Source organism: Anoplolepis gracilipes, chromosome 7 (genome assembly GCF_047496725.1).
Source record: "Anoplolepis gracilipes chromosome 7, ASM4749672v1, whole genome shotgun sequence".
Lineage (NCBI taxonomy): Eukaryota > Metazoa > Arthropoda > Insecta > Hymenoptera > Formicidae > Anoplolepis > Anoplolepis gracilipes.
Genome location: NC_132976.1, coordinates 6,352,085 through 6,377,467, shown reverse-complemented (window position 1 = coordinate 6,377,467; position 25,383 = coordinate 6,352,085). Strand labels below are relative to the sequence as shown.

At 29.7% G+C, this 25,383-nt stretch overlaps 4 protein-coding genes across 5 annotated transcripts; 2 read left to right on the top strand and 2 right to left on the bottom strand.

Annotated features, from left to right (window-relative positions):
- Nucleotides 1-326: 326 nt before the first annotated feature.
- Cul3 (cullin 3) lies at nucleotides 327-11,853 on the top strand. 2 transcript variants are annotated; one of them, XM_072895490.1, is made up of 14 exons: nucleotides 327-1,162; nucleotides 3,383-3,766; nucleotides 4,010-4,213; nucleotides 4,302-4,481; nucleotides 4,586-4,960; nucleotides 5,069-5,239; nucleotides 5,589-5,696; nucleotides 6,381-6,558; nucleotides 6,650-6,885; nucleotides 7,011-7,180; nucleotides 7,304-7,442; nucleotides 8,397-8,524; nucleotides 8,605-8,661; nucleotides 10,217-11,853. In XM_072895490.1, exons 1-13 carry the CDS (start codon nucleotides 1,103-1,105, stop codon nucleotides 8,627-8,629), a joined length of 2,358 nt encoding a protein of 785 aa, XP_072751591.1. In that variant the 5' UTR covers nucleotides 327-1,102; the 3' UTR covers nucleotides 8,630-8,661; nucleotides 10,217-11,853. The 2 variants fall into 2 exon arrangements, with proteins under 2 accessions (XP_072751591.1, XP_072751592.1); XM_072895491.1 differs by having other exon boundaries at nucleotides 10,203-11,853.
- An 855-nt stretch (nucleotides 11,854-12,708) lies between these two features.
- Nucleotides 12,709-15,100, bottom strand: Ubc10 (ubiquitin conjugating enzyme 10). The gene is made up of 4 exons (XM_072895500.1): nucleotides 14,952-15,100; nucleotides 14,486-14,581; nucleotides 13,196-13,382; nucleotides 12,709-12,962 (listed from the first exon to the last, which is right to left on the bottom strand). Exons 1-4 carry the CDS (start codon nucleotides 14,976-14,978, stop codon nucleotides 12,793-12,795), a joined length of 480 nt encoding a protein of 159 aa, XP_072751601.1. The 5' UTR covers nucleotides 14,979-15,100; the 3' UTR covers nucleotides 12,709-12,792.
- A 178-nt stretch (nucleotides 15,101-15,278) lies between these two features.
- On the top strand, nucleotides 15,279-16,745 carry Pig-c (phosphatidylinositol glycan anchor biosynthesis class C). The gene is made up of 2 exons (XM_072895499.1): nucleotides 15,279-15,637; nucleotides 15,724-16,745. Exon 2 carries the CDS (start codon nucleotides 15,803-15,805, stop codon nucleotides 16,619-16,621), a length of 819 nt encoding a protein of 272 aa, XP_072751600.1. The 5' UTR covers nucleotides 15,279-15,637; nucleotides 15,724-15,802; the 3' UTR covers nucleotides 16,622-16,745.
- Nucleotides 16,746-17,488: 743 nt separating this feature from the next.
- Nup205 (nuclear pore complex protein Nup205) lies at nucleotides 17,489-24,850 on the bottom strand. The gene is given in 11 exon segments (XM_072895477.1): nucleotides 17,489-17,541; nucleotides 17,543-17,726; nucleotides 17,808-18,009; nucleotides 18,168-18,407; nucleotides 18,531-18,781; nucleotides 18,874-22,140; nucleotides 22,218-22,940; nucleotides 23,015-23,306; nucleotides 23,505-23,921; nucleotides 24,115-24,281; nucleotides 24,690-24,850. Coding segments are annotated over 11 exon segments (5,775 nt in total). The 5' UTR covers nucleotides 24,700-24,850; the 3' UTR covers nucleotides 17,489-17,519.
- Between the last annotated feature and the right edge of the window lie 533 nt (nucleotides 24,851-25,383).

Sequence of the window (25,383 nt, the reverse complement as noted above, 5' to 3'; positions counted from 1 at the left end):
AATTGAGAAAAAAGAAAGAGGGAAAAAATGGAAATAAATCTTATTATCAGGATTATATATATTGCTTATTCTAAGTTTATGTCTCGAGCACATATCGGTCCTTTTGAAGATAACAAATATAATAATGATAATAAATATCTTAGGATGTGAAGGAGTTTGCGATTTTACCAGTTGAAAAATGAATGTGGCTAAATCTTTCCAGTAATAAAAGTAGACGTGATGGCGCTACTGTAGGAGGGATATTTTGATGAAAATAAATGCTGGCGTGGCCGTTCTCAAGCTCTTCTCCGGTGGTAAATATTCCCTGTGCTCTGTGCTCTCTGTTGTTGACGACGGTGGCGGTGTTGTTGGCGCAACGAAAACTCACATTAGCGTGGCGGTGCTGTTGTACCGGACTTCTCTCAATTATGTCACTATCTTTGTATCCGCGGCTGCTTCGCTAAAAGATCAGTGAGCAACTGTCATCATCGTCAACTGGGGAAGATCGAGACTCTCTCGCAGCTGCGGATGAAAAAGAAAGGAGATCGGACCCTTCAGCCTTCAGGTTGTTGACAGAAGTGCGATATTCCCCCCTTGGCCGCGATTCTTCGACTGTACCGTGTCTGTGTCTATCTACCCATCTCTCTCTTTTTTTCCTTCTCCCTCTCGTACTCTGTCTCCTTACTCCCTCTCTCACTCCATCTCTCGCGCTCTCGTTCCGTCATCGTTGTCGCTTTTCGCCTCGATCGTCAAAAAGCGCGTACCTTTCAGCGCGTTTAGCGTTTCGCTTGCCAGATCGGAGAAAAAAAATAGTGTCGTAGCTTGAGCTAAGAGGGAGACGCTGAGTAAAACGCGTCGTTGAATGTGCTCGCCCGTCATCAGTACCCCGTACCTTGTCTTCGCGAGTATGGTTCGGCAGTGATTCCATTTGTCTCTTCACGACAACCACGGTGGTTCGCGATCATCGGCTGTTCCCGATATATACCTAAATGTGTGCCCGCTACGCTTAAAAAGAAGCAACGATATCAATGTGTACGCGGCGCCGCGCTCTTATCATAGCAGCATCGGGAAGGCATTAACTGGGAGAGGACCCTTGAGGACGCGTTGAGACCGAAAATTCGACATGATGAAGAGCAGTGCCCTGATGAAGAAGGAGAGCAAGATGCGCATACGTGCTTTTCCGGTGAGTGATACGTTAGAGTACGATTAAATGTAATCGAGGGAATATAGCTACCATTGCTCCCCATGTTGGATTATTTTATTTATTTATTTATTTCGTATCTTTTATCTGTATCGCGCGACAGGTCACACAAATGTAGTCTGCATGTATAAACATAATTCCATAACCTACGTATCGCACACAACTGAAAATTGGAATATAATCGCATCGTTTTCTCTCTCCCCCCCCCTCTCTCATTCTCTCTCTCTCTCTCTCTCTCTCTCTCTCTCTTTCTCACTCACTCACTCACTCACTCACTCACTCACTCACATTTATGCTCCGTTAAATGCAAGTCGAGTATCGAATTGTGACGGCTTGTATCATAATGATTTCATTATTAACGAAGATATTATATACTTATTTGAATGCAAACCTCATACTTATTCTTACAAATATGTTTTTTGTTAGATATCTTTATGATTACTTACAGTTTATATGATGCAGAGTTTATACTATATAATACATATGTATATCTGTCAACTCACGTTTATTCGCATATAATTTCATTATAATTTTTTCACTTTTTAATATCTGTTCAGAAATTTTAAATGATATATAATCTAATGATTTAATAACTAGAATAATGATTAAAATTATATAAAGATAATATTAAATTCTCTGTTAAGTGATTGAAAAATAAAATATCTGCAAATATAATAAATTATTTTAAAATAATTAGAAATAATGTCACAACATCTAACAAGTACATATTACTTTATGTAATATTGATATTAATATTCATATCTGTGTAATTATATTGATTAGACATTAATTTAAAATTTATATTATATTATTTATTGATTTCATATGATTACAATAATTTCTTTTGAATCAATATCAGTTGGATTAATTGCTAAGATGTAAACTTTGAAATGGATATAGTAAAACATATGCAAGATTGATAGTACAAAATAAATATCATACATTATATTGATATCTTGAATTATATTTCTATAAAAGATTGCATATAGCAATAACATATTTTGTACAATTAATGTATTTTGTTCAATAAGGAAAGTTTAATATAATTATGAATATGTTCAACATCTAATATTTTTTGCGTACTTTTTTGTAGTTATCTACATATAATATTACTGAATTATTGTCAAGATTAACAATCAGTGATGGTTACCATAGCAGTGTAAAACAATTGCAATAAGTGTGGCTATATAATCAGGTTATATCACATGTTCTAAATTTTTAATATTTTACTATTTGTCAAATTTATAACTAGTATTGTCTTTCTTTTTATTACTGAATATAATAAGGTAAAATGATGATAATAATTTATATAAAGGTTGGATTTTATTTATAAAATAATAAGAATTCTATACTTTATACATTACACATACATATACACATATATAATTTATTAGATTATATATTCATAAAAAGTCAGTTATATATATTGATGTCTTTAGGTATAATTAAGAGTTTTTTTTTTAACAAATTACATTATATATAAATAAAAATTGTTCTGAAAATTTAATTAAAGATTTTTATTTTACTTCAAATTTTTAATACTGACAATGAGTCTGCAATTATGTTATATGATTAGATGTTTAATATTATTTAAAAGTAGGTATTAGTCTTGTTTGCATTGTTTGAAACAATTGATAATATTAAGCTCAAATTACAGATAAAAGATTTAATTGATATTATATATATATATAATGAAAGCTTGTACAAAGTGTTAAAAATAGGAACAAATAATATTCTCTGTCTCTAAAATAAATATATATACAAAAATATATATTAAATTATAACTTTGATTACAAAAAAATCAAAGTTATAATTTAATAGAATAAAACATACAAGCAAATTTTATATATAAAAAAAAATAGAATTGCACATATATGAATTATCAAATTAAAGACCATGGTCTGCAGCAAATAGGCAGAGTGGATGAGACAATCCCTGTATCAGAATTAATATATAAAAACAGTCCTTTCATAATTCATCACACTCTTGTGAGAATCATTATACTTCACACTTTGCTTTTCTACCTGTTTCTATCTATCAATTAGTATATTATTTTCTACCTAGTAATCAGTATATACTATTTTTATTATAAACAATTATATTAATTGCATGACATGTGTTAAAGCTTGGTATAAATATTTTTAGTCTTATCCATAATTAATAGTTAATTGATTGCTACTTAAAAATTTTTTACTTTCATAGACTACTATGGATGAGAAGTATGTAGAAAGCATTTGGGCTTTGCTGAAAAGTGCTATCCAAGAAATACAGAAGAAGAATAATTCTGGCCTCAGTTTTGAAGAACTTTACCGCAATGCTTACACAATGGTTCTTCACAAATATGGTGAACGCTTGTACACAGGACTGAAAGAAGTTGTAACACATCATCTTGAAAATAAAGTGCGGGAAGATGTTCTTCGATCTCTACATAATAACTTCTTGCAAACTTTAAATCTTGCATGGAACGATCACCAAACGTCAATGGTGATGATTAGGGATATATTGATGTATATGGACAGAGTGTATGTTCAACAGAATGATGTAGACAATGTGTATAATCTTGGATTAATTATTTTTCGGGATCAGGTAATTGTCACAAATGTTTTACTTCTACTAAGATAATTTATAAAGAACTTAGATCATAAAATTCTATTTTGAGATAATTATTAATCTTTTGAATGATTATGTTTTACATATTTGTGAAACTAAAATTATTTCACACATAGATTTTCAATATATCTTTGATTTTTACATATGTATATAATATAATATATTAACGAATTAATAGTAAATATAATATATTAACAAACTGTTTGTCAATTTTTTTAGGTGGTTAGATATGGATGTGTCAGAGATCATTTACGTGAGACATTATTAGGTATGGTTGCAAGGGAAAGAAGAGGAGAAGTCGTAGATCGTAGCGCTATAAAAAATGCCTGCCAAATGTTAATGTTACTTGGAATTAACAGTCGTCAAGTTTATGAAGAAGATTTTGAAAGGCCTTTTTTACAGCAAAGTGCTGAGTTTTATAGAGTAAGTGTCTAGTACAAAATGTATTTAATGTATCATTTAAAAATATACATGAACACCTACATGTAACATTCAAGATTATTTTCTTTAGATGGAATCTCAAAAATTTTTGGCAGAAAATAGCGCCTCGGTATACATAAAAAAAGTTGAAGCTAGAATTTGTGAAGAATCTGAAAGAGCAAAACACTATTTAGATGAATCCACCGAATCACGGATAGTAGAAGTTGTAGAAGAAGAATTAATCAAAATCCATATGAAAACCATTGTCGAGGTGTGTTATCTTGTTTTTATTATGATTTATTTTATTAATTGCTAATGTAATTTAGCTTATATACACTAAATTACACACTAAGTCAATATTTTTATACTTGATAGATGGAAAACAGTGGTGTAGTGCACATGCTCAAAAATCAGAAAACAGAAGATCTTGGTTGTATGTATAAACTATTTTCAAGAGTGTCGGACGGGTTACGCACTGTCTGCGATTGTGTATCTCAATTCCTTAGAGAGCAAGGTCGAGCTCTGGTGCAAGAGGAGCATGAATCAACCACAAATGCTGTTCTTTACGTCCAAAATTTGTTAGATTTAAAGGACCGCTTTGATCATTTTCTACATTATTCTTTTAATAATGATAAAAACTACAAACAAATGATAGCATCGGACTTTGAATATTTCCTTAATTTAAATCCTAAAAGCCCGGAATATCTCTCACTCTTTATCGATGACAAACTGAAGAAGGGTGTTAAAGGAGTTAGTAATACTAATCACATATAATTGACAATCACATGAATATTATCATAATTGTAACAACACATTATATAATTGTCTACATAATTTAATAAGTTTATTTAATTTTAGATGACGGAGCAGGAAATTGAAGGAATCTTAGACAAAACTATGGTCTTATTCCGCTTCTTACAAGAGAAAGACGTATTTGAACGGTACTATAAGCAACACTTAGCCAAGCGATTATTGTTGAATAAGTCTGTTTCGGATGATAGTGAAAAGAATATGATATCCAAACTTAAGGTCAGAACTAGTACTAAAAATCAGCTCCATGATTATTTCGTTTATATTTGAATTGTTTATATTTCTATAATTTAAAAAAATGGTAAATATCTACAGTAATTTACATCTCATGAATTACTTTTCTTTTCATATATATTGTACAGCTTTTTTCTGAAAATTTTATTTTTACAATATTTCAAACTCGCATATCACAGGAATGAGAAGAGAACATGGTATATAATTCAAAGTGTATATTATTTAGGAATACACTTTCTATAATATATGAAAAGGAAAGTGATCCATGAGGTGTAAGTTAATATAGACATTTAGTAAAAAATTTATAATGTACATTTTCAATTTTATTTTTTAGACTGAATGTGGATGTCAGTTTACATCAAAGTTAGAAGGCATGTTTAAAGATATAACAGTCAGTAACACAATTATGGATGAATTTAAGGATCATGTTCTTACATCTGGTGTAAATATCAAACTATTAATATATTATCAAATTATTAATATATTATCAAATTATTAATATTGTTACGTCCGCCGGATCGATATATATATATATATATATATCGAACGCGTACACGGCGGAACCGTTTGGCTATCACTTTTAGACTCGCACTCGCAAATAAAATATACTTTTAATTAATAACACGCACTTTAATAATAAACACCAACACGGAAACTATATAGAAGTATGTAATGTGTAATAACGCGACCGTTCAGCTTGACAGCTGTCTGAATCTCTAAAAAGTCCGACGTTTAACCACCGACTCTCTCCTTCTCCCGAAGACGATCTTCTTTTGCCGCAACGAGCGGTCGTACGACGCGGCGCAGGAACATTATACAAGGCGGACATAACAATATAATAAAGTACAAAACATTCTGCTAATGTGTGTAAATAATAGTTTTTTTATTATAATTAAGATAATTTTATTATAGTTACAAACATACTTATAATTATGATATTAAAATGTTATATAAGTATTTATTTTTATATGTTTCTAAACGACATTTATATATAATCAAGTTATGCGTCTAACAAATAATATTTTGCTTGTGTTTATTTAAAATATGTTAAAATATTTTATAAACGAATATTAATGCGCTTATATGTGCTTATATATTACATTATCTTATTTTTTGTTTTGTAAAGACCAATCTGCATGGTGTGGATATTAGCGTTCGGGTGCTCACAACTGGTTTCTGGCCGACGCAATCAGCGACCCCTAAGTGCAGTATGCCTACTGCACCGCGTGATGCCTTCGATGCCTTTCGGCGCTTCTATCTGGCTAAACATAGTGGTCGCCAATTGACGTTACAGCCTCAGTTAGGTAAGCAATATTTTTATGTCTTTATTTATTAATATTTGTAATTACTCAAGCATTTAGTAACATGAATAAAAAAAAAATGTTTATTGTGTAGGCTCCGCTGATCTGAATGCTATATTCCATGGACCACGAAGAGAAGAAAGTAGTTGTGGAGGCTTAGATACTCCATCATCTTCGAGTTCTATTGGGAATGGTAGTAGTGCAAGCGGCAGCTTAGTGAGCCAGCGAAGCAGCGCATGTAGTACACCGCGAAAACACATTATACAAGTTTCCACTTATCAAATGTGTGTTTTAATGCTCTTCAATAAAAGAGAAAGATTAACATATGAGGTTAGTTTGATAAATATATGATATTTAAATAATTAATGAATTATCTGTATATATATAACACTATTTATAAAAATCAAAGTATTTATATCTGTATATATACATATATATAAATGAATATTGTGTAGGAAATTCAAGGTGAAACCGATATTCCAGAGAGGGACTTAGTTAGAGCATTACAATCTCTTGCCATGGGTAAAGCTTCGCAAAGAATTTTACTTAAACACCCTCGTACCAAGGAAATTGAACCTTCACACTGTTTCTGTGTAAATGATAGTTTTACTAGCAAATTACACAGGTGCATATGTGTTATATATATTTAATTTATAAATATAATTTATAAATACATACATATAGAATATATGTGTAATTAGAATAATGTATAATTACTATTACTAATTACTTATATTGCTTTGTAAAGAGTGAAGATCCAAACTGTAGCAGCAAAAGGAGAATCTGAACCAGAGAGAAGAGAAACACGCAATAAAGTTGACGAAGACCGAAAACATGAAATCGAAGCTGCTATTGTGCGGATTATGAAAGCTCGAAAGCGTATGCCTGTATGTAATTTAAAAATTCTTATGAAAAATTTACTTTTACTGTACGATATTAATCTATCAATATCATATATTACAAATATATGATGATAGATTTTGTAATCGTGGAAAGATATACTGTCATGAATTATATATATATATGTCGTAGCCAGATTATATAAAGTCGGTCTTTTTATAAAATGCCGTTTTATAAAGTGCGGCCATATTCTTAAATCGTGGTTAAATTGGAAATATTTTACAATCTGGCTAAGAATTTTAGTCTTTTTTTAAAATGCTAACAAGCGACCCGCCACATTCTTAAATACAATTATTTTATATGTCGTTTTAGATTCTGACTAGTTCATTTCAGTCGTTTTATGAACTGTCTATAGGATAGCCACTTATTTATAGAAAAGTGATAGGTTTTGTGTATTTTGCTAAATAAGAAAATTGTTAAACTTATATGAATACATTTATTAATAATATTATTAAATTTTATAAAAAGTAACATAAATAAAATATTTAATAAACATTCTTATTAATAATATTATTAAATTTAAAAAAATGTATTAAACAGCCGTTGTCATGCTGCCAGTCCTTGTTCAAATAAGTAAACATTTTATTGTACTTTTTATAAAATTTAATAATATTATTAATAAGAATATTTATTAAATATTTTATTTATGTTACTTTTTACAAAATTTAATAATATTAATAAATGTTGTTAGCATTTTATAAAAAGACTAAAATTCTTAGCCAGATTGTAAAATATTTCTAATTTAACCACGATTTAAGAATATGGCCACACTTTATAAAACATCTAGGCATTTTATAAAAAGACGGACTTTGTAATCTGGCTACGACATATATATATATATATATATATATATATATATATATATATAATATAAAATATATCTATATAAACACATATATAAAAAAGTGCAATATTAATATTAATATCAATTTTTTTTCTAGCACAACATACTTGTAACAGAAGTAACAGAACAGTTAAGAGGTCGATTTTTGCCTTCGCCTGTAATAATTAAGAAACGTATTGAAGGTTTAATCGAACGAGAATACTTAGCTCGTACACCGGAAGATCGGTATGTGTAAAACATATTATTCAATAAATCGTAGCTAATATTTACAAATCAATTAACTAATGATATACTGTGATTTACAGAAAGGTGTATACATATGTTGCTTAATGCTGAATTCAATATTGGATGTGTACAAACATGTAAGTAATTTGTAACAATATATATTCTCTCTTATTGCAAAATTAATGATTCTTCATATTTTCTTTTCACCGAATCGTGACATCATTAGATTATGTCATTTGTGGCATCATTATTGTTATCTTTTGTTTTTATTTGTATTTTTTGTTTATTGGATTATCATATTAAAGGGATGTTCCATGCTAACAAGAAAATAATATTTCAAACGAAAACTTTTGATACTCTGACCTATATCTATAATTATATTTATGTGCATTTAGCTTTAAATTTATAATGTACAATGTTCTTTGCAGAAATATGCAACTGAAAAATCATTAAAAACTATTACAAATAATTAAAAATTATTAATAATAAACTATCGATATATTATTTAACAAATATGATTTAATTTTTATCTAATTGATATAATCACATATATGTATTCTTTTATTATATGTAAAACACAAAGATAGATACCATATTTTACATGTTATAGAGTGCTGAAAAACTTATAAGATTTTATTTATATTATATTATTTATTTTGTATACAAACAACATTGAAAAAATTTTATTTAAAATTTATTAATTGCATTTATACATTGTGTGCGTTTATATCTAAATATAAAAGTACTTGAATGTGAAGTATCTTATACTTGTTGCAATGGAACATTCCTATATTTGAGATGAATAGCAAGATATTTTTTTGACAATTGACTAGTTTGGTGGAAAAGGTCAACTTGAGTATCAAAAGAATGATACATACTTAGGATTAAATTAGGAAGACACATTAATTTTTCATAATAATGGATATTATATATATCTATTCCCTATTTTTCACATTTCAATTATGTGCGCATTTGATTGACTTACACTTGTATTATAATACATGTGAGTATTCATTACAATAAATATGTGTATTCTAAATTAGATAAACTTTAGTTAACGTGCGTTTCTAATAATGCAAACTATAATTAAGTTAATAAAGAATTTAATGATTCATATTAAAATAATACTGCAATTAGAAACTTTTCTACACTTGTAAGACTGTGATTGTCTACGATAACATATTATTCATATATCGTGAATTTAGGAAAAAAAATAGTATTTACATATAGTTTTATTTACGTTGATGTCTATCAATTATATATGTAAATAAGCGATGTGTGAATGTATTACTAAAAATATACTTGTCTCTCATTTTTTTCCAATAATTTAATATTATTTTAACATCTACATTCCATATAACCCTAACTATAAATTTATATATTTACTTCCATATATATATATATATATATATATATGAAATATAAATTATATACAAGCATTAAAATTCTTTTATTTAAATCTGTTTTTAGATATGCGTGTATATATTTAAGTTAAAAAATGTATATTTACTACATATTTTATTTATTTAAACAATATCTAAATTTAATAATAAATATACATTCTCTTTAATACTGACAAACTAAACTCAATAACTTCTACCTCTTCCACCTAGCTTTTCAATTATTTCATTACAGTTTAATCAAAAGTTTAATCAAACATTGACTTGATACAATACAGAATATTTATTATAGTATGCCAAAAAAGTGGGATCTACGAATCTGTAAGAGATGCAGAATTTGTTTACGGGATAATATGTGCGCATGAGAGCTTAAATAAAGATGAAGATCTTAATAAAATGCTGAGGGATTCAATTCGAACATGTGTTACACAAGACTCACATTGTAGTGAAAAAAGGCGAAATAATCGGCGTATTTTTATTTTTATTTGTATTCTCCTTATTTATTAATAGAGTTTTAATATTTAAACAAAAGTTTTACCCTTTCTTACACAAAATTGAATAAAAATAAAATCCTATAACAGTATTTATTATTCCTGAAACATTCACCCAATACATTTATTCTTTATACACAAATTTAATACATCAGACAAATATAAAATATCCAGTTTACTCTCAAATTATCTTCATACATGAAAAGTTTTACATATATTGTGTCAAAATAATACATACATATATATATATATTTACATCTGAACAGATCTTATATACATAGATCATGTTCATTCATAACTCTAAAAATAAATATTGATTTACAAGAACTGTAAGCCTATCAATGCAAGTTGCAAGATATAATTAACACAAGTATGTGCAAGAGTTAAGTTTTTCTTTTTTTTCTATCAACACCTTCAATATAATATCCAATTAATATTCTGAGATTACCATAATAATGATTAACTGTTATATTCCCCTTCCCGATATTCTTTATTGTCTTAAAGAACTTGGGTACAATATGGGACATGTAATTTCAGTAAATTTATAAAAGTAATTAATACTCATGTTATCATAACTGCAGCAAGATAAAAATAAGTCATATTATTAAACATTAATATATTAATAATCAATGTTGAAAAGAAAATCTTATATGTCGTATGGAGCTTTTTTTTAATCTATAAAGTTTTAGAAATAATTAATTTGTATTAATAAAAAAATAACTATGAAAACAAAGTTTTTATTTGCATTTTCAAAATGTTACTATAAATTGTTGAATAAATGGGATGAAATTGAAACATAAATAATATAAATTGTATACAATTATATAAAAAAATTTTAAAAATTATACAAATTTGCTCAATGAGAAAAACAATTATTACATATACATTAACACCTTATTCCTGGAATTATGCTTTTTAATCCTATAAGTATGAAATGAACAGCAGACATAGGCTTGATTTGGGTAGACACTATTAGCTCTGTCCTTACTCGACTCTCAAGAAGTAACAAAGATAAAACGATATTTTAAATGCTAATAGCGTATCCCTGAACGTACCCATAGAAGACATTTTACATTTCAGCAATTCAAACTTTGTTTAAAGATTTACATTATATATATATATATATATGTGTGTGTGTGTGTGTGTGTAAAGCTACATATACACTTATACTAATATATAGAGATTGTAATAATTTATTCACCCACCCAAATATTATGTATTAAGATATATGAAAAAGATATTAACACAATTTTTATATAACATTAATCTTGAGCTTTTCAAAGTCCACTGCGAAAATTGGAACCTGTAGTAATCAGCTGGAAAGATAAGTGACTAGAGACTTCTTCAATGCTTTCAGTTACACATATATTTGAGTTACTTTTCTATTATATGATTTGAATGAGAGATATTTAATAAAAAATTTATTTCATTTTATAAACGTTTTGACTCTTATTTTTTTCACAATTATCACAAAAGAAAATAATGTATGCAAATCTAACAAAGAAATTTTATAAAGTAATTTACTTTTCTGTCAGTTATATAAATAAAAATATTTACACAACTTTTTATAAAGATCACCTGTAATTTACAATTTTTGAAAACGCAATTATTTAGAATAAAAAAAATAAAATATTGTTAATATTTAAATTGATTGATGAAAAAGTTAAATTATATATTCAAGACTTTACACGTCATAAAAAAATGTTAGTAATAATTTGAACATTATTGGAAATATAATTTTAATATAAAATTGTAATTACCATTTTCTTTAGAAATATTGATTGAAAATTGAGAGAAAACATTGTTCGTCTTTTATTAGGTGTAATCTTAATATTAGTAACAGTTATAAAGCAGTAGCTATAAATTCGAAATGCAATTATAAATTAACATCTTAAACGACATTAGAAATTAGATGTACTTTAATACATACTGTATTTTATATATATATATATATATATATATATATATATATATATATATATATATATATATATGTTGCTACATCTGACAAACATGACGGCTCTATGTTGAACCATTTTCACCATCGTGTACATTCCTACAGGATTAAGCTGGAATGTAACGATTTTAGATAATAAACCAAAGTATAACTGCATATGACAAGTATAAATTGTATACAATATGATACAGAGTTATTTATCATAATTTACTGTACTCTGAAAAGTTCTCACTTATAAACATTACAATTTGCGTATAATCATATCGTCGGGGTTAACCAATACTGTACAGAGTCATCTCAACTTGAATCTATGAGATTCCACGGGGATTAACAGACAGGTATACATTGGCTTGACTTTGAATCAGCTGACGGGCGGCAGGCATCGCGGTGGTGACGGTGAGTAAATCTAATTACTCGGGGTTATTCGTTAGAAGATGATGATTCCCGTCTTTTCTCGGCATGCTTTTTCGTAAACTCTTCGGCATTCTTTAAAAATTTTTTTCTATCCTTCAGAAACTCCTCTGCTAAATCCGCTCTCAGCGGATGTTCAGGTTCAGGATCATTCACTAATGCTATCAAAGCTTGAATCACTACAAATATAAAAAAGGCATATTTAAGATTAAAGACATTCTTTAGTGTCTGTATCTTTTTTCTTAAAAAAACAAAAAAAATTTGTATCTACTCTGTTTTATAAATAAGAATTTTATTATGTGACTCCTCTGTTTGTAAATTACAACAAATATTATTATATTCAAATATTGGGAGAATATCACTATTTATTTAAAGCAGTGGTTCAATGACTAAAATTGTGACAGAATCTGACCTTGATCTGTTTTTGTAGCAGGTTTCCAATTTTCAGCACTTATAATTGGTAAACATATCTGACCTTTTTCATCTACATTTGGATGATATATCTTTGTTTTAAAATTTATTCTTGGTGGTTTAAAAGGATATTCTGCAGGAAAATTAATTTCGATGCGAAATGCTCCTTTGTTATATGGTGGATTATCCTATAATAAAAAACATTTCTTCATTAAGATTATAGATAAAAATAATATTAATTTTATATTATTAAAATTATATAAAAATACTTGTTATAAAGATTATACGTTTTATTAAATTTATTTATTCTCTTTAGAGAGAAAATCAAAATATTATAAATTGTATGTGCAATTGTAATATGCAAATATATATGCTATATATATATATATATACGTCTATAATAACACAATAGAAAACTTTGTATATTTTTTCTTAAAAGGAAAGAAATAATGTTTTTAAATGGTATTTTTCATGTATAAAATATAATAATTATAATTCTATATAGATACAGATTCTAGCCTGCATTCAAAACATGTTTATAAAGATGTATAATATTAATTAATTTTATTTTGTGGATTCTATATCGTCTATATAGAGGCCCGTATTCAGAACATATTTACAAGATGTTAGCGCATTGTTATCCAATAGAAGAATCTATTTTATATAAAACAGACTCTTCTATTAAATAACAAAGTGCTAACATCTTGTAAGTGCATTCTGAATACAGGCCTCTATATAGACAATATAGAATCTATAAAATAAAATTAATTAATATTATACAGTATACATCATAATATATATATGTATTTGTAATAAATTTATTTACTTATGCAATCACTTTTTGCTTATTATTAATTAAATAATTTGTATTAAGTATATATATTTTAACTATATACTAGATAATTTCATGATATATCTTAAAATATTATTGAAACTATTGTATCTTAAAAACTAAATTTTTATAGTTAAATAAACTGAATGAGTTTTATTAAAAGGTACTGTGTTTAAAAGAAATTAAGCAATACAGTTAAGTAACAAAACTTGCATGTATAATTCAAAAGAACAATAAACAATGCTTTTCTAAGTAATTATATTTTTCAATTTTCTTCATAGATGTTTCTCCTTTCTTTTTTTCTTGAAAAAAATACTTGTTTTACCTCGTGCGTGAAAAATTAAAAAGATATACACATGAGAAAAAAACAGTGGATAAAAATCACAGTGCACTTTGCACTTCCGCGCAAATTTTAGGTTACCTACATCCTCAAACTCGATGACGATGACGTATACGTACCGGCAATATGAGGCCTTGCCAGGTGAGGATGTTGGACTCGTCTACTTGAATATTTGTGAAATTTTTCATCGCCGACGCCCTTAGATCGCCGAGCTCCTAGAAAAAGTCAGAACACGGACAGTCATGTCAGGTCCAGTGATAGCGATCGTGTCGCGAATAGTCGTGCTAGTTTCATGTTATGAACGCTTTTGTGACAGTGACGGAAAACTGTAGCCCCAAAATGAAAATACGCGAATCGTGTCACGGAAATGAATAACAGAGTTATCGACATTATAAACGACAAGATCGAAGGGTCCAGCGATGAAGTGAAGAGTCACCATCTATCGCGATTGCAGTTTTTTTTTCATCGATCAGATTTAACCGCGATCGCTTAAAAGTTCGTCTGTAACTGACTGTCATACGAGGATCCCGTTTCACTGTCGTATTCATATCACACGATTGATTACGAAAGGCTACATCAAATTACCTTTTGCAACCTCCTCGTAGCAGCCATTTTGAAAATAAATTCTACTAAAAGTACAACAAAACTTGTCGAGTTCGCCGCCAGTACTGATTTCTCTCGAGAAATTTCCTAGCTTTTATTCCCTAAGGACGCGTTCGAAAATTTGCTACTCGTCGAGTAGAATAGCATATTTGATTAACCAATCAGAATAGCGAAATCGGAATAGAGAAATCTTTGCTCTTCTTGTTTTGATTGACAGAGCTATCTAAAATATCTCTAGCTGAAATTCCTAAAAAATAAACTCTGTCATTGGCTATCGAACGTCATACGTCAGGCCTTGAACGCAGTGTGAATCCAGCAGTCCAGTACCACTCTTTCAAAGTGATGTCTAATGAATCTCTATCTCTCTCCATGTTCTGAGTTCTGAATGTCGCGATGTTTAGCCTGTCATCGTGATCTATTTGCATGGATGTTTCGTAAAATGACCTATAAACAAAAAAAACAAGTTTTGAATAATTTATATATTATGTATATATATAAAAAAATTGTCATTAATAAAATATAAATCTTTTGAAATAGAGATCCTTATTTATATAAATACGTATAATTCATATAATACATATATTAAAAAATATATATATTAATATTGTGTGCTATATCTAAGAGAAGAATAATATCATTACATACTTGTATATTTCACGAAAACAATGGTGAGCAGATATTTAATATACAATTATGTTAATTATTATACATTAATGTAAGAATAGTAAAATAATAATAACTTTAAATATTGCAGCTTTTTAATGGAATGTAAGTAATTTGTAGACTGTATAAAGCAAGAACTTTGGGATTCTAAAGCTAAATCCCAATTCAATATGAAAGAAGTACAGTGGCAGAAAAATTTATATGAAAATTATGGCTTGCCCGATAATTACACAGATAGATCCTTTTTAAAACAACTGCGTAAGAATATAAAACCAAATAATGTAACATTGATTGAAGCGATAAGTTTGGGTGCTAGTATATCCATACAATTGAGCATTGTAGTACTTTTTATTATAATATTTATTTGGTTAAATAATGAGTGGATCACACCAAATGTTATTGTAATATCAGGGGGCATATTAACAATTTTTGGGTATTTTATTTATAATATGAAAATATCCAATCGACCTGGAAAATTGACAAAAGATTTGTGGACAGTATTAATATTCCTTACATTTGGCTACATATTATCACCTATTTTGAAAACTTTAACCGAAACGATTAGTACAGATACAATTTATGCTATGACAATATTAATGTTCTTCACTCATTTAATATTTAGCAAATATGGATCATCACAAATCTCTTTGTCAGATTCTTTATCTATAACTTCTTCAATTTTTGGCTCATTAATGTTGGCCTCCAGATTAACATCTCCATTACATGCTTTTTCTCTTTTAACAGTTTCAGTTCAATGTTTTGTATTATTACCATATTTATTGTCACAAATAAATAATAAAATTTTTATATCAGTCGTTTTGACAATCTGTACTATATATTTACTTTTATTTATTTCACAAATATTTTCATACGTTTTTATCATTGCTATAATATTTCTTCATTTTATTTGTCCACTTTGGTATATCAGATGCCAAAAATATAAAGATAACATTTATGGTCCATGGGATGAGGCAGTAATAGTTTCTTAAAAAAACAAATTTCTGTAAAATATGATTATATAAGATAATATATAAAAATATGTACATATGCAAATATGTAATTTCTTTCCCCATAAAATTTGCATTATATATATGTACTTTGAAATAGGACATTCTATATTCATATTTTTTTATAAAAAAATGTCATTGTCCATATAATAAGTAAAATGTATAACAATTACATAAAAATATATTTTATTATATAATATATAGATTGCAGATAAATGAGAAGATCACACAGAAGGAACATATTAATATAAATCTACATATCAATATTTTTAATATAATCATATATAATAATATTAGTATAAATTATAAATTAATATAATTATATATATTAATATTATATAATATTAATATAAATTAATATTATATAATTATCAATATAAATATTATATATGTATATTATATATAATATTAAATTTATATAAAATATACTTATATATAATATATTAATATTATATATATATAATTATTACATGTTACAATTTTTATTTTAACATGTTTTACAAAAGATGCAAAAGAAAACGATTTGAAATAAAGATAATTATAATTTTTCCTGAGAATTCACTTTTGTAAATAAATCAATATTGATTGTGTGTATATTTTCCTAGTAAAGAATTGTTAATTTCAATATATATTTCAAATATATTATTAGAGCATAATTGATTTCAATTACACCCTTCATACATCTAATTCATTTTTATTCTATATAACAAATCGCGATTGACGTTAAGTAGAGTACAAATTGGAAAAAATATGTACACTTAAATTATAAACAGTATCTATGCTAGTTATGAAAATATGAAGGAATAATTGAAATCGATGAAATGTTTAACAAAATTGAAACTATGAATGTAAACAGAAATCTTGGAACTTTATTTTATGATTATAAATTGTAATAGTCTTTTGATTCGTCTTATAAGAGCTTCAATAAAACTGCAATCTACTGTTGCATAATCGCTATGCGTTGTGTCCAATAACTGTGTAATAAAAGTATCTGTAAATATAGAAATGAGTCCTTGCTTCAGTTCCATTAATGTTTCCGTAGAGACCTTCCATTCTATCATAGTCTCGTCAATGCCGCTTGAAGACACTGTACAAATATTTTAAGCTTGAATAATTATAAAAATTACATATATACATTCTTTATGATTAAGTTGAATATGTCACTGACCGTGCATTCTTTGAGTTTGTCGTGATATCACTTGCATAGTATAAAAGTCCAAATGACTCCAAAGAATATATAAAGCATGTTCTATTATAAGAGAGCAATATTTTATACTTTGTCGCTTATCTTTTACCCAATGATTCAATCGTTGCTCGACAAGTATTCGTTGTTTTCCTATATCAAGTTCCATCTCGTTTTCAGACATAAACTGTCAATAAGATCAATTATGTTAAACTTTGCATATGACTTGATATCACACACACACACACACACACACACGTATATATATATATATATATATATATATATATATATATATATATTATGTACATATAAGCAAATGTGATTTAAGTTATAAGTGCTTACTTTTTTTAATTCTGCTGTACTCATATCGGTTACTATCTGCGATTTCTTTATTAAAGAGTCGATATGCGGTAATTCGGTGTGTAGCAAATTTGTTACAGAAACTAACTGTTCAACTATCACGCCTAAATGCATCCCACCGGAAGTATCTTTCATTTTATCCTGCCTTCCTCCAGGTTTCGGCGTTAAATGAGGATCAAACAAGACATTCCGTATTTTCTGATCCATACGACTGTGTTGCATCTAAAAAAAAAGATGTAGTTATAAGATGTTACAGTATGTCTATTAAAAATCCCAAGTTTAATTTAGACATTTATAACAGATTATCTTATATAATAATCATATTATAATACTTTAGGACTTTACTTGATTACGTGTATACAACAAGACGTTGGCGACAATCTGTATACAAGAAATATATTTCTGGTTTGCTTCGGCTTGCTGATAATTATGATTTACTGGGATCGACTGCAATTGAAATCTGTGCAACAATGATAACATTAACTTCTGTAGTCGGTACAAATGTGCCCGCAATTCTCTCATCCCAGTGCTATTCTCCAATTTGTAATCATCTATATTTATCTTCGCTAATTCATCATCCACAAGTTTGTACATGTCTGAAAAATAATTGTGTTAATAATGTAATTAAAATAAAATACAAATAAAATAAAATATAAAAGTTTGATACTTTATACTTTATAATACCAACCTATATTGGCAGATCTGGATATTACACCAGTGAGACATGCAATCTCTTTTAAGAAAAGCACATTAGCGTGCAAAAATGCGTTTCTTAAAGCCATCTCCACGATATCTCTGTGACTCTGCAGGAACCCGCAGATTTGTACGGCGCACGATTGATTCTCCGTTCCCAAGGTGGTGAATAAAGCATCACAGAGATACAAAGCCGGCAAGAAGATTTGTTGATAACGTTGCCCGACTGACGGTATGAACGAGTAATCACCACCCTCGAAACCTATGTGCACATCAGGATGTTGATCGAACACACACATACTGGACATACAGAATAAAACCTTGTTCTCTAAAAGACTCTCCGCGCCTAATCTCGTCGAGGCCATTCTGCAAAAGATCGCTATCTTCGCTTCATACAGGTACAAAGGCCGCAATGTTTGCGGTTCTGGTTGCAGCATACACCGCAGCAGATTGTCTGATTCCAATAGACTGTCTATCATGTGCTTTAAGTAGCCTCTGCTCGCCAGGTAGACCATCCACGCGTTATCGTAATCTAATTCCAAAATTTTATCCAAGCAGGACAACGCAAGCATCTTGCATACATCGTGTCCTCCTGAACAATTATGACACAAAATATCCATCAATTGATTCCCGAAACTGTTGATAACTTGAATCGTCGCATAACGTTGTGATCGTTCTTGCACGGGTATGAGTCGGTTCAGCGAATTGTCCAGCTGGCTGATATACATCGAGTCAATTGCGCTTACGTGTTCAGTTGACTTTTCTAAGCCAACAATACTCAAAAAGTTCAACAAGGCCGCATAAAGATGCGTCATGACTTTCTGTGAGGACGCACCAGCATTTATGATCCATTGTAAGATATGACTTAAGATAATCTTCATCATAGTCGTATTCGACGGTGAGGATGGCAGTAACTCATTGTCCGGTTGAATCACGAAACTATTTCGCAAGTTCACTAACAACATCAAAACCGTGCCGGATACTAATGTCTTAATTTCACTCAGAGCTTCGCAAGATGTCATCTTCTGTAGTAAATCATGCGACAAATTCAGCAAGAGATTCTGCCTTTGCGTCACCGGCAATTGTTGATTGGTCGCGACAGAAAAGAGTATCTCCGTAGTTTGGCACCAACCTTCCACAAATTTAACAGTCGCATAAGATAGAACCTTGGTCTGATTCTTCTTCAATGCATGCGCAAGTATGGATTTTACTTCTTGCTGCATCAACTTGCGTTGAGTAGCAGTCGCGCTACTCTGTGTAACTGTTAATTCGTCGGTAATGAGAGAATGCAGTTTTCTGATGTCGATGAGCCGTGGACCACCCATCAACGCGACAGGAGTACTACATTTACCCAAAACCATTTCGATTTGCGATGGATCGAAGAATTCCCAGGATTTCGCAGGTTCCAGATACAATTGAAAATCAATATAATGTAAAAGATCCATTAATAGTTTTTGCGAAGGTATGATCTGATCTTTATCCTGATTAAAACTTCCTACCAATCGTTGAATTAAAGAGGTCTGCAAACCACCACCGGCGACTCGCAATTCGATGGCTGCTATCTTCAATAACCAAGACATGCAACCGAGCTCGGTCGACTTGTTCGGTCCTTGAAATGGTAATTTTGAGAGATGTCTTTGTACAAAGTCTTGGTTGCTCGTAGTACGTAGAAATCTGAGAACAGGTGTCGATGTTTTGCTATTAGCCGTCAATATATGAAGATAGCAGTAGCAAGCTTCAGTTATCTTGTCGCGACCGCAATCCAGAGATTGTTCCAGTATGCCTAAGATGGAATGTAGACAAGTACGCGGAAAGCCCAGGATCCCTGGTTGTTGAATAACAGTCTTTCTGATGTCTTTAGTTATGTCGAAGCCGAGTAAGTAATGCGCAAGGTTGGGCGCAGGCCGTATGATACTGTGCATCATCAACAGCAGAATCCTCTCTTTACAATTTCCAGCCTGCAATTGTCTGCTTTGATCGATACTGGCTGTCTCCAAATCGCCATCCTCCAAAATAATGTCTGCGTCTAAACACTCAACGAAGCCGTGTCTAACATTTGTCGCTAAAACAGAAGTTGCCGTGAATGTTGACAACAACTCGGAATCTGCTCCAGGTTCATTAGTCACGCCATGAATAACGCCAACAGCCACAAAAGCCTGCTTCGGTAGCCACGAGTTGTAGGACACGTATTTGACGATATTAATCATGTGATCCGGCTTGCCAGTGCGAGGATTCACTCCAAGTAGCAAACGTGATAATCCGGTCATGATTTTGTTTGAAGGTATGGCGGTCAACTGCGTCATATAATTGTTTTGTGTCTTCAATCCACGCTCCAAAATCTCTAAGCAATGAAAAGTGCAATTTTCCAGATATCTCTTGCCCGAAAAATTGTTATAAGTGTCGAAATGATTACAACCTTCATTCAAGATAAATAATATTACGTTTAATAATTCAGATGTAGTGTGCAATTGTGTCATTAAATGATATCCCGGAGCTGAGTTAACCAATGTAGTCTCACCACCTTGTAACTCGACTTTACATCCCACGAAATCTTCGACAGTTGGTTCGTATTGTTTTATAAATTTCGAGAATATCTTTAAGCAGGCTTCCGCAATCTCCCATTTCTCGGCCGGATTTTTATACGAACGAGTGTGAAATCGTAGAAAAACAGTATTAATGATAAAATGTAGATATGGATCGAATCCTGGATTTCGTTGACCTACACCCAACAGACGCGGAATTGGGAAATCGGTGAGCACATCTAATAGTTCTAACATTGCGCGCGTTAACGGATATTCTTCGTTTCTGGATTCAATTTCTTCCAATTCCGTTTGCACACCTCTTGGTTGATAACTGCTCGTTGTTGGTATGGTCGAGAGAATTTGAGCAGCTTCTAAGCTTTGCCAAACACTGGAAGAACTTTCTGGAGATCGGGCAAGTGCCGCAAGAGTTCTTACTAGCACACCTTTCAACGGTATCGGCATCGCGCAGCTCACCAAACCGATTAGAGACTGCAAGATTTTCCAACTCGGATGATCGCATATCGCAACTCTTGACATTTCATCGTTTTTAGCTATTACTTGAACAACTAACAAAACTGCCTCAAGACCTTTTACTTCCTGCGGCATGATTCCTTTTGGGTGACATCTTTGTCTGTATACTGTATCCTGACTAGGAGGTAATTCTTGCCTTAAATTGTAATAGTAGCGGCTTAAGGAATTGAAAAAATGATCCCAGCAGATTGTCGCTGAACCTGATGATCCTGCATAACATTTGTATAGTTTTTGTATAATTAAATAGCATAATTTGCATAACATAATTTGTCTAAGTTATACTTACCATTGGGTTTAAAAAAATTGAACGCATATCTAGCTGTTTGCGGCGATGAAGCGAGAGATGCTATCATTTTCATGTATGGAACGAATAAACCTGCCGGCAATATCTCTCCGGCGAGTCGTACAAATTTAAATAAAGCAACTTGTCTCGAGGGCAAACGGCTGATGTACGCGGGAGCCGATACATAAGTCGTATCAGTATGATGATACCAATAATCCATAGCTAAATTTAATTTCAATGGATCTTTCTTATATAGTTCTGCTACCATCAACATTAAATATTCAAAATGATTATCTAGATTCATTGGAGGTTCAATGCCTTCTTGTTGGAATGCTTGGATCAAACGCATAGATTCATCGGCTCGACTACGCAGTTCTTTGACTTTAACAGGCATCAATAATATAAAATCGGAAATAAGTGTATGAAAATAACGAAAGTAAAATTCCTCTTGATGTATGCAACTATTTTTGAATAGAACTTCTGCCATAAAATGAAAAGCTTTGTTAGCTAAAGCAGCTTCTATTAATATTTCATCTTCTGCAATAATGTTCTGAGATTGAAACTGAGCAGTAGTTGTTTTAATTGTTATCATAGCTATTGCTAAAGCAAACTGTATTACTCCGCGCAATCCAGCGCTCTCCCAATTTATGTTGGTAGATATTAATTTTTGATTTAGTTCTTCTAGTGCTTCTTTCTCTGCTATCAGTGGCATTAAATTAATTAATTCTGAAAAAAAAATAAAACAAAATTAGTAAAAATCGAATAAATTAACATGTTGATACTAAGATATTACTACATACCTTCGCCGTTTTCGCGACTATGTAAGAAGCTAAAATTGAAAGCATTCAAAACAGCCATAATGAGTGCAAGTGTAATTTTGTCAGGTCCTCCTTCACCGGCTTCAGATTCTACTTGACGTGTTTGCAAGATAGATAATAGACGAAACAAAATAATATTTGGTATAGATGATTGAGCGGACCATAAGTACAAGATATCAGCCAAATCTTGTCGTGTATCATTGTAAAGTTTCATAACCATCTGATGATGTTTGGGACCACCTAATGCTCTATTTTGTTGCAAAAGATCTTGTTCCTATTTAAAATTATTTTTAGAGAAATTAATTCATTTCGACAATCGAAATATTTGAAAAATTACAAAAGTTGTAAAATATTATCAATTTATTCTTTAAGTCAATACTAGCACAATTTGTTTTATAATTTCTCATAAAATGTAATATATGTACCACATAAAATTATCTTGATATAGCTTTATTATTTCCTTTTTCAATACCTTGGTAGGATCCATTTCTTCTAATAAAGACAAAATCCTGCTTAACAGGCCATCCTCTTGCAATTTATTTGTATAATCTGTGATATATCTGGTAAGAGCAACTGGTGTATCAATTGCCCAACTATGACCAATGCGAGCATGTACCAATGTCCTTAATACTGATGTCAGTGCTTTTCTTCCATCATAATATAGAAGAACAGCTGTTAAACCACGCGTTAATCCAGGATGATACGGCATTTGAAGTTGAGCAGTACAAAGGAGATCCAATGCCATAAATTCATTCAGGTCATACATATCTGATATAGTAATAGTCTCATCCACTAACTCCTTTGATAATATTTGATGACCCAAACCAGGTAGCATTATACCATCTGTGACTCCTTTTTTAATTTCTTCACGACTTTTTATGTTTTTTGGCTAGAAAAACAACATAAATATAACTTTTCTCTAATAATATACAATGCATATACTTCAAAAATTTTATGTATATATATTTCATAATTTTATATATATATTTACTAAAATATAATTTTATTATTCTTATATTAATTTTTTTTAATTATTACAGTAACATCTATAATATATTTAAAAATATAAAGACTATACATACCGGATTTTTTAGGATAGTAAGAAAGTTTTGTCTATGATTTCGCAAAGCTTCTGTAAGTTCATGATATTGTGGATCTTGAACATCAGGAACTAATATTATATACTTTTCAATAAGACTTTGCAGCTCTTTATATGGAGTCCACATATCTTCTGTTATTGTTGCTTTGTCTAAAAAAGATATATATTTTTTTGAGGCTTTTAAATCATTTTTTACAACTATAGAATATAAAAATAAATGCATATTATAAAAGAAATATACAAAAATCTTAATATAAAATAAATAAAATATAAAGTATAAAATAATAAAAAAATTTTAAAGTATGTTATTGCATCATTGCTATAAAAAACATTTATCTTTCGAATATAATATATTTATGAAAAAAATATGCAATATAGTTAATAAAAAAGACTTTTTAATACTCATTTACACAATTACACTCATTTTATAAATTTTTAATAATTATACTTATGTTATGATTTATGTTTATAACTATGCAAGATTTATTTTATAAATGTTTGAGAGGTTAAATCCATCACATGACAAGATGCAAGTTTATACATTCGGATACCAATTACCTTCAGACATTTTTATTTTTTTTCAGTTATTTACCACAAAATGTCTTACTCTTCTATAACAAATTCAATCAAGTTTGTTTTTGTTTTTTTTTTTTTTTTTTTTAATTAAGATTTCTCTAAAATAATTTAAACACGTTACATACAAAAAACCATATAACTATATAAATCTCATAAAACGTACCGGTCAGTACCGGTTCTCTGGCGGGAACAAATATAGATAAAAATTTAAGGCATTGAACACACATTGACAAGTTTCACAACTTATAGAAAATTTCGAAACTTACCAGAAAAGTTTACACTATTGGCTATCAACCTATCAAATAGAAAATTTTTGGAATTTCACAAAATTCTCTATTCGATAGCCAATTGTGTAACATTAAGTATACATGTAACCGGGTTTTTTCACTAGAAAGTTGCCATTGGCTACGGTCGGAGAAAAGCTAAATTTTTATTTCAAAGCATTGCATTAACCAATCAGAATAAAGAAATTCTTAAACCCGTATCAGACTACGTATGAAAGATTGAGATTGAAGTTTAAAGATTGAAATTTGACCAATCAGGACAAAACAATTTTAGTTCCTTTTGTTCTGATTAGTCAAATTTTAATCTTTGATCTTTAAATTTCAATTTTCAATTTGATATCGGCTTTACTCCTGCTTGATCAATCAAACACTTCAAAGCATTTCTACCGTCT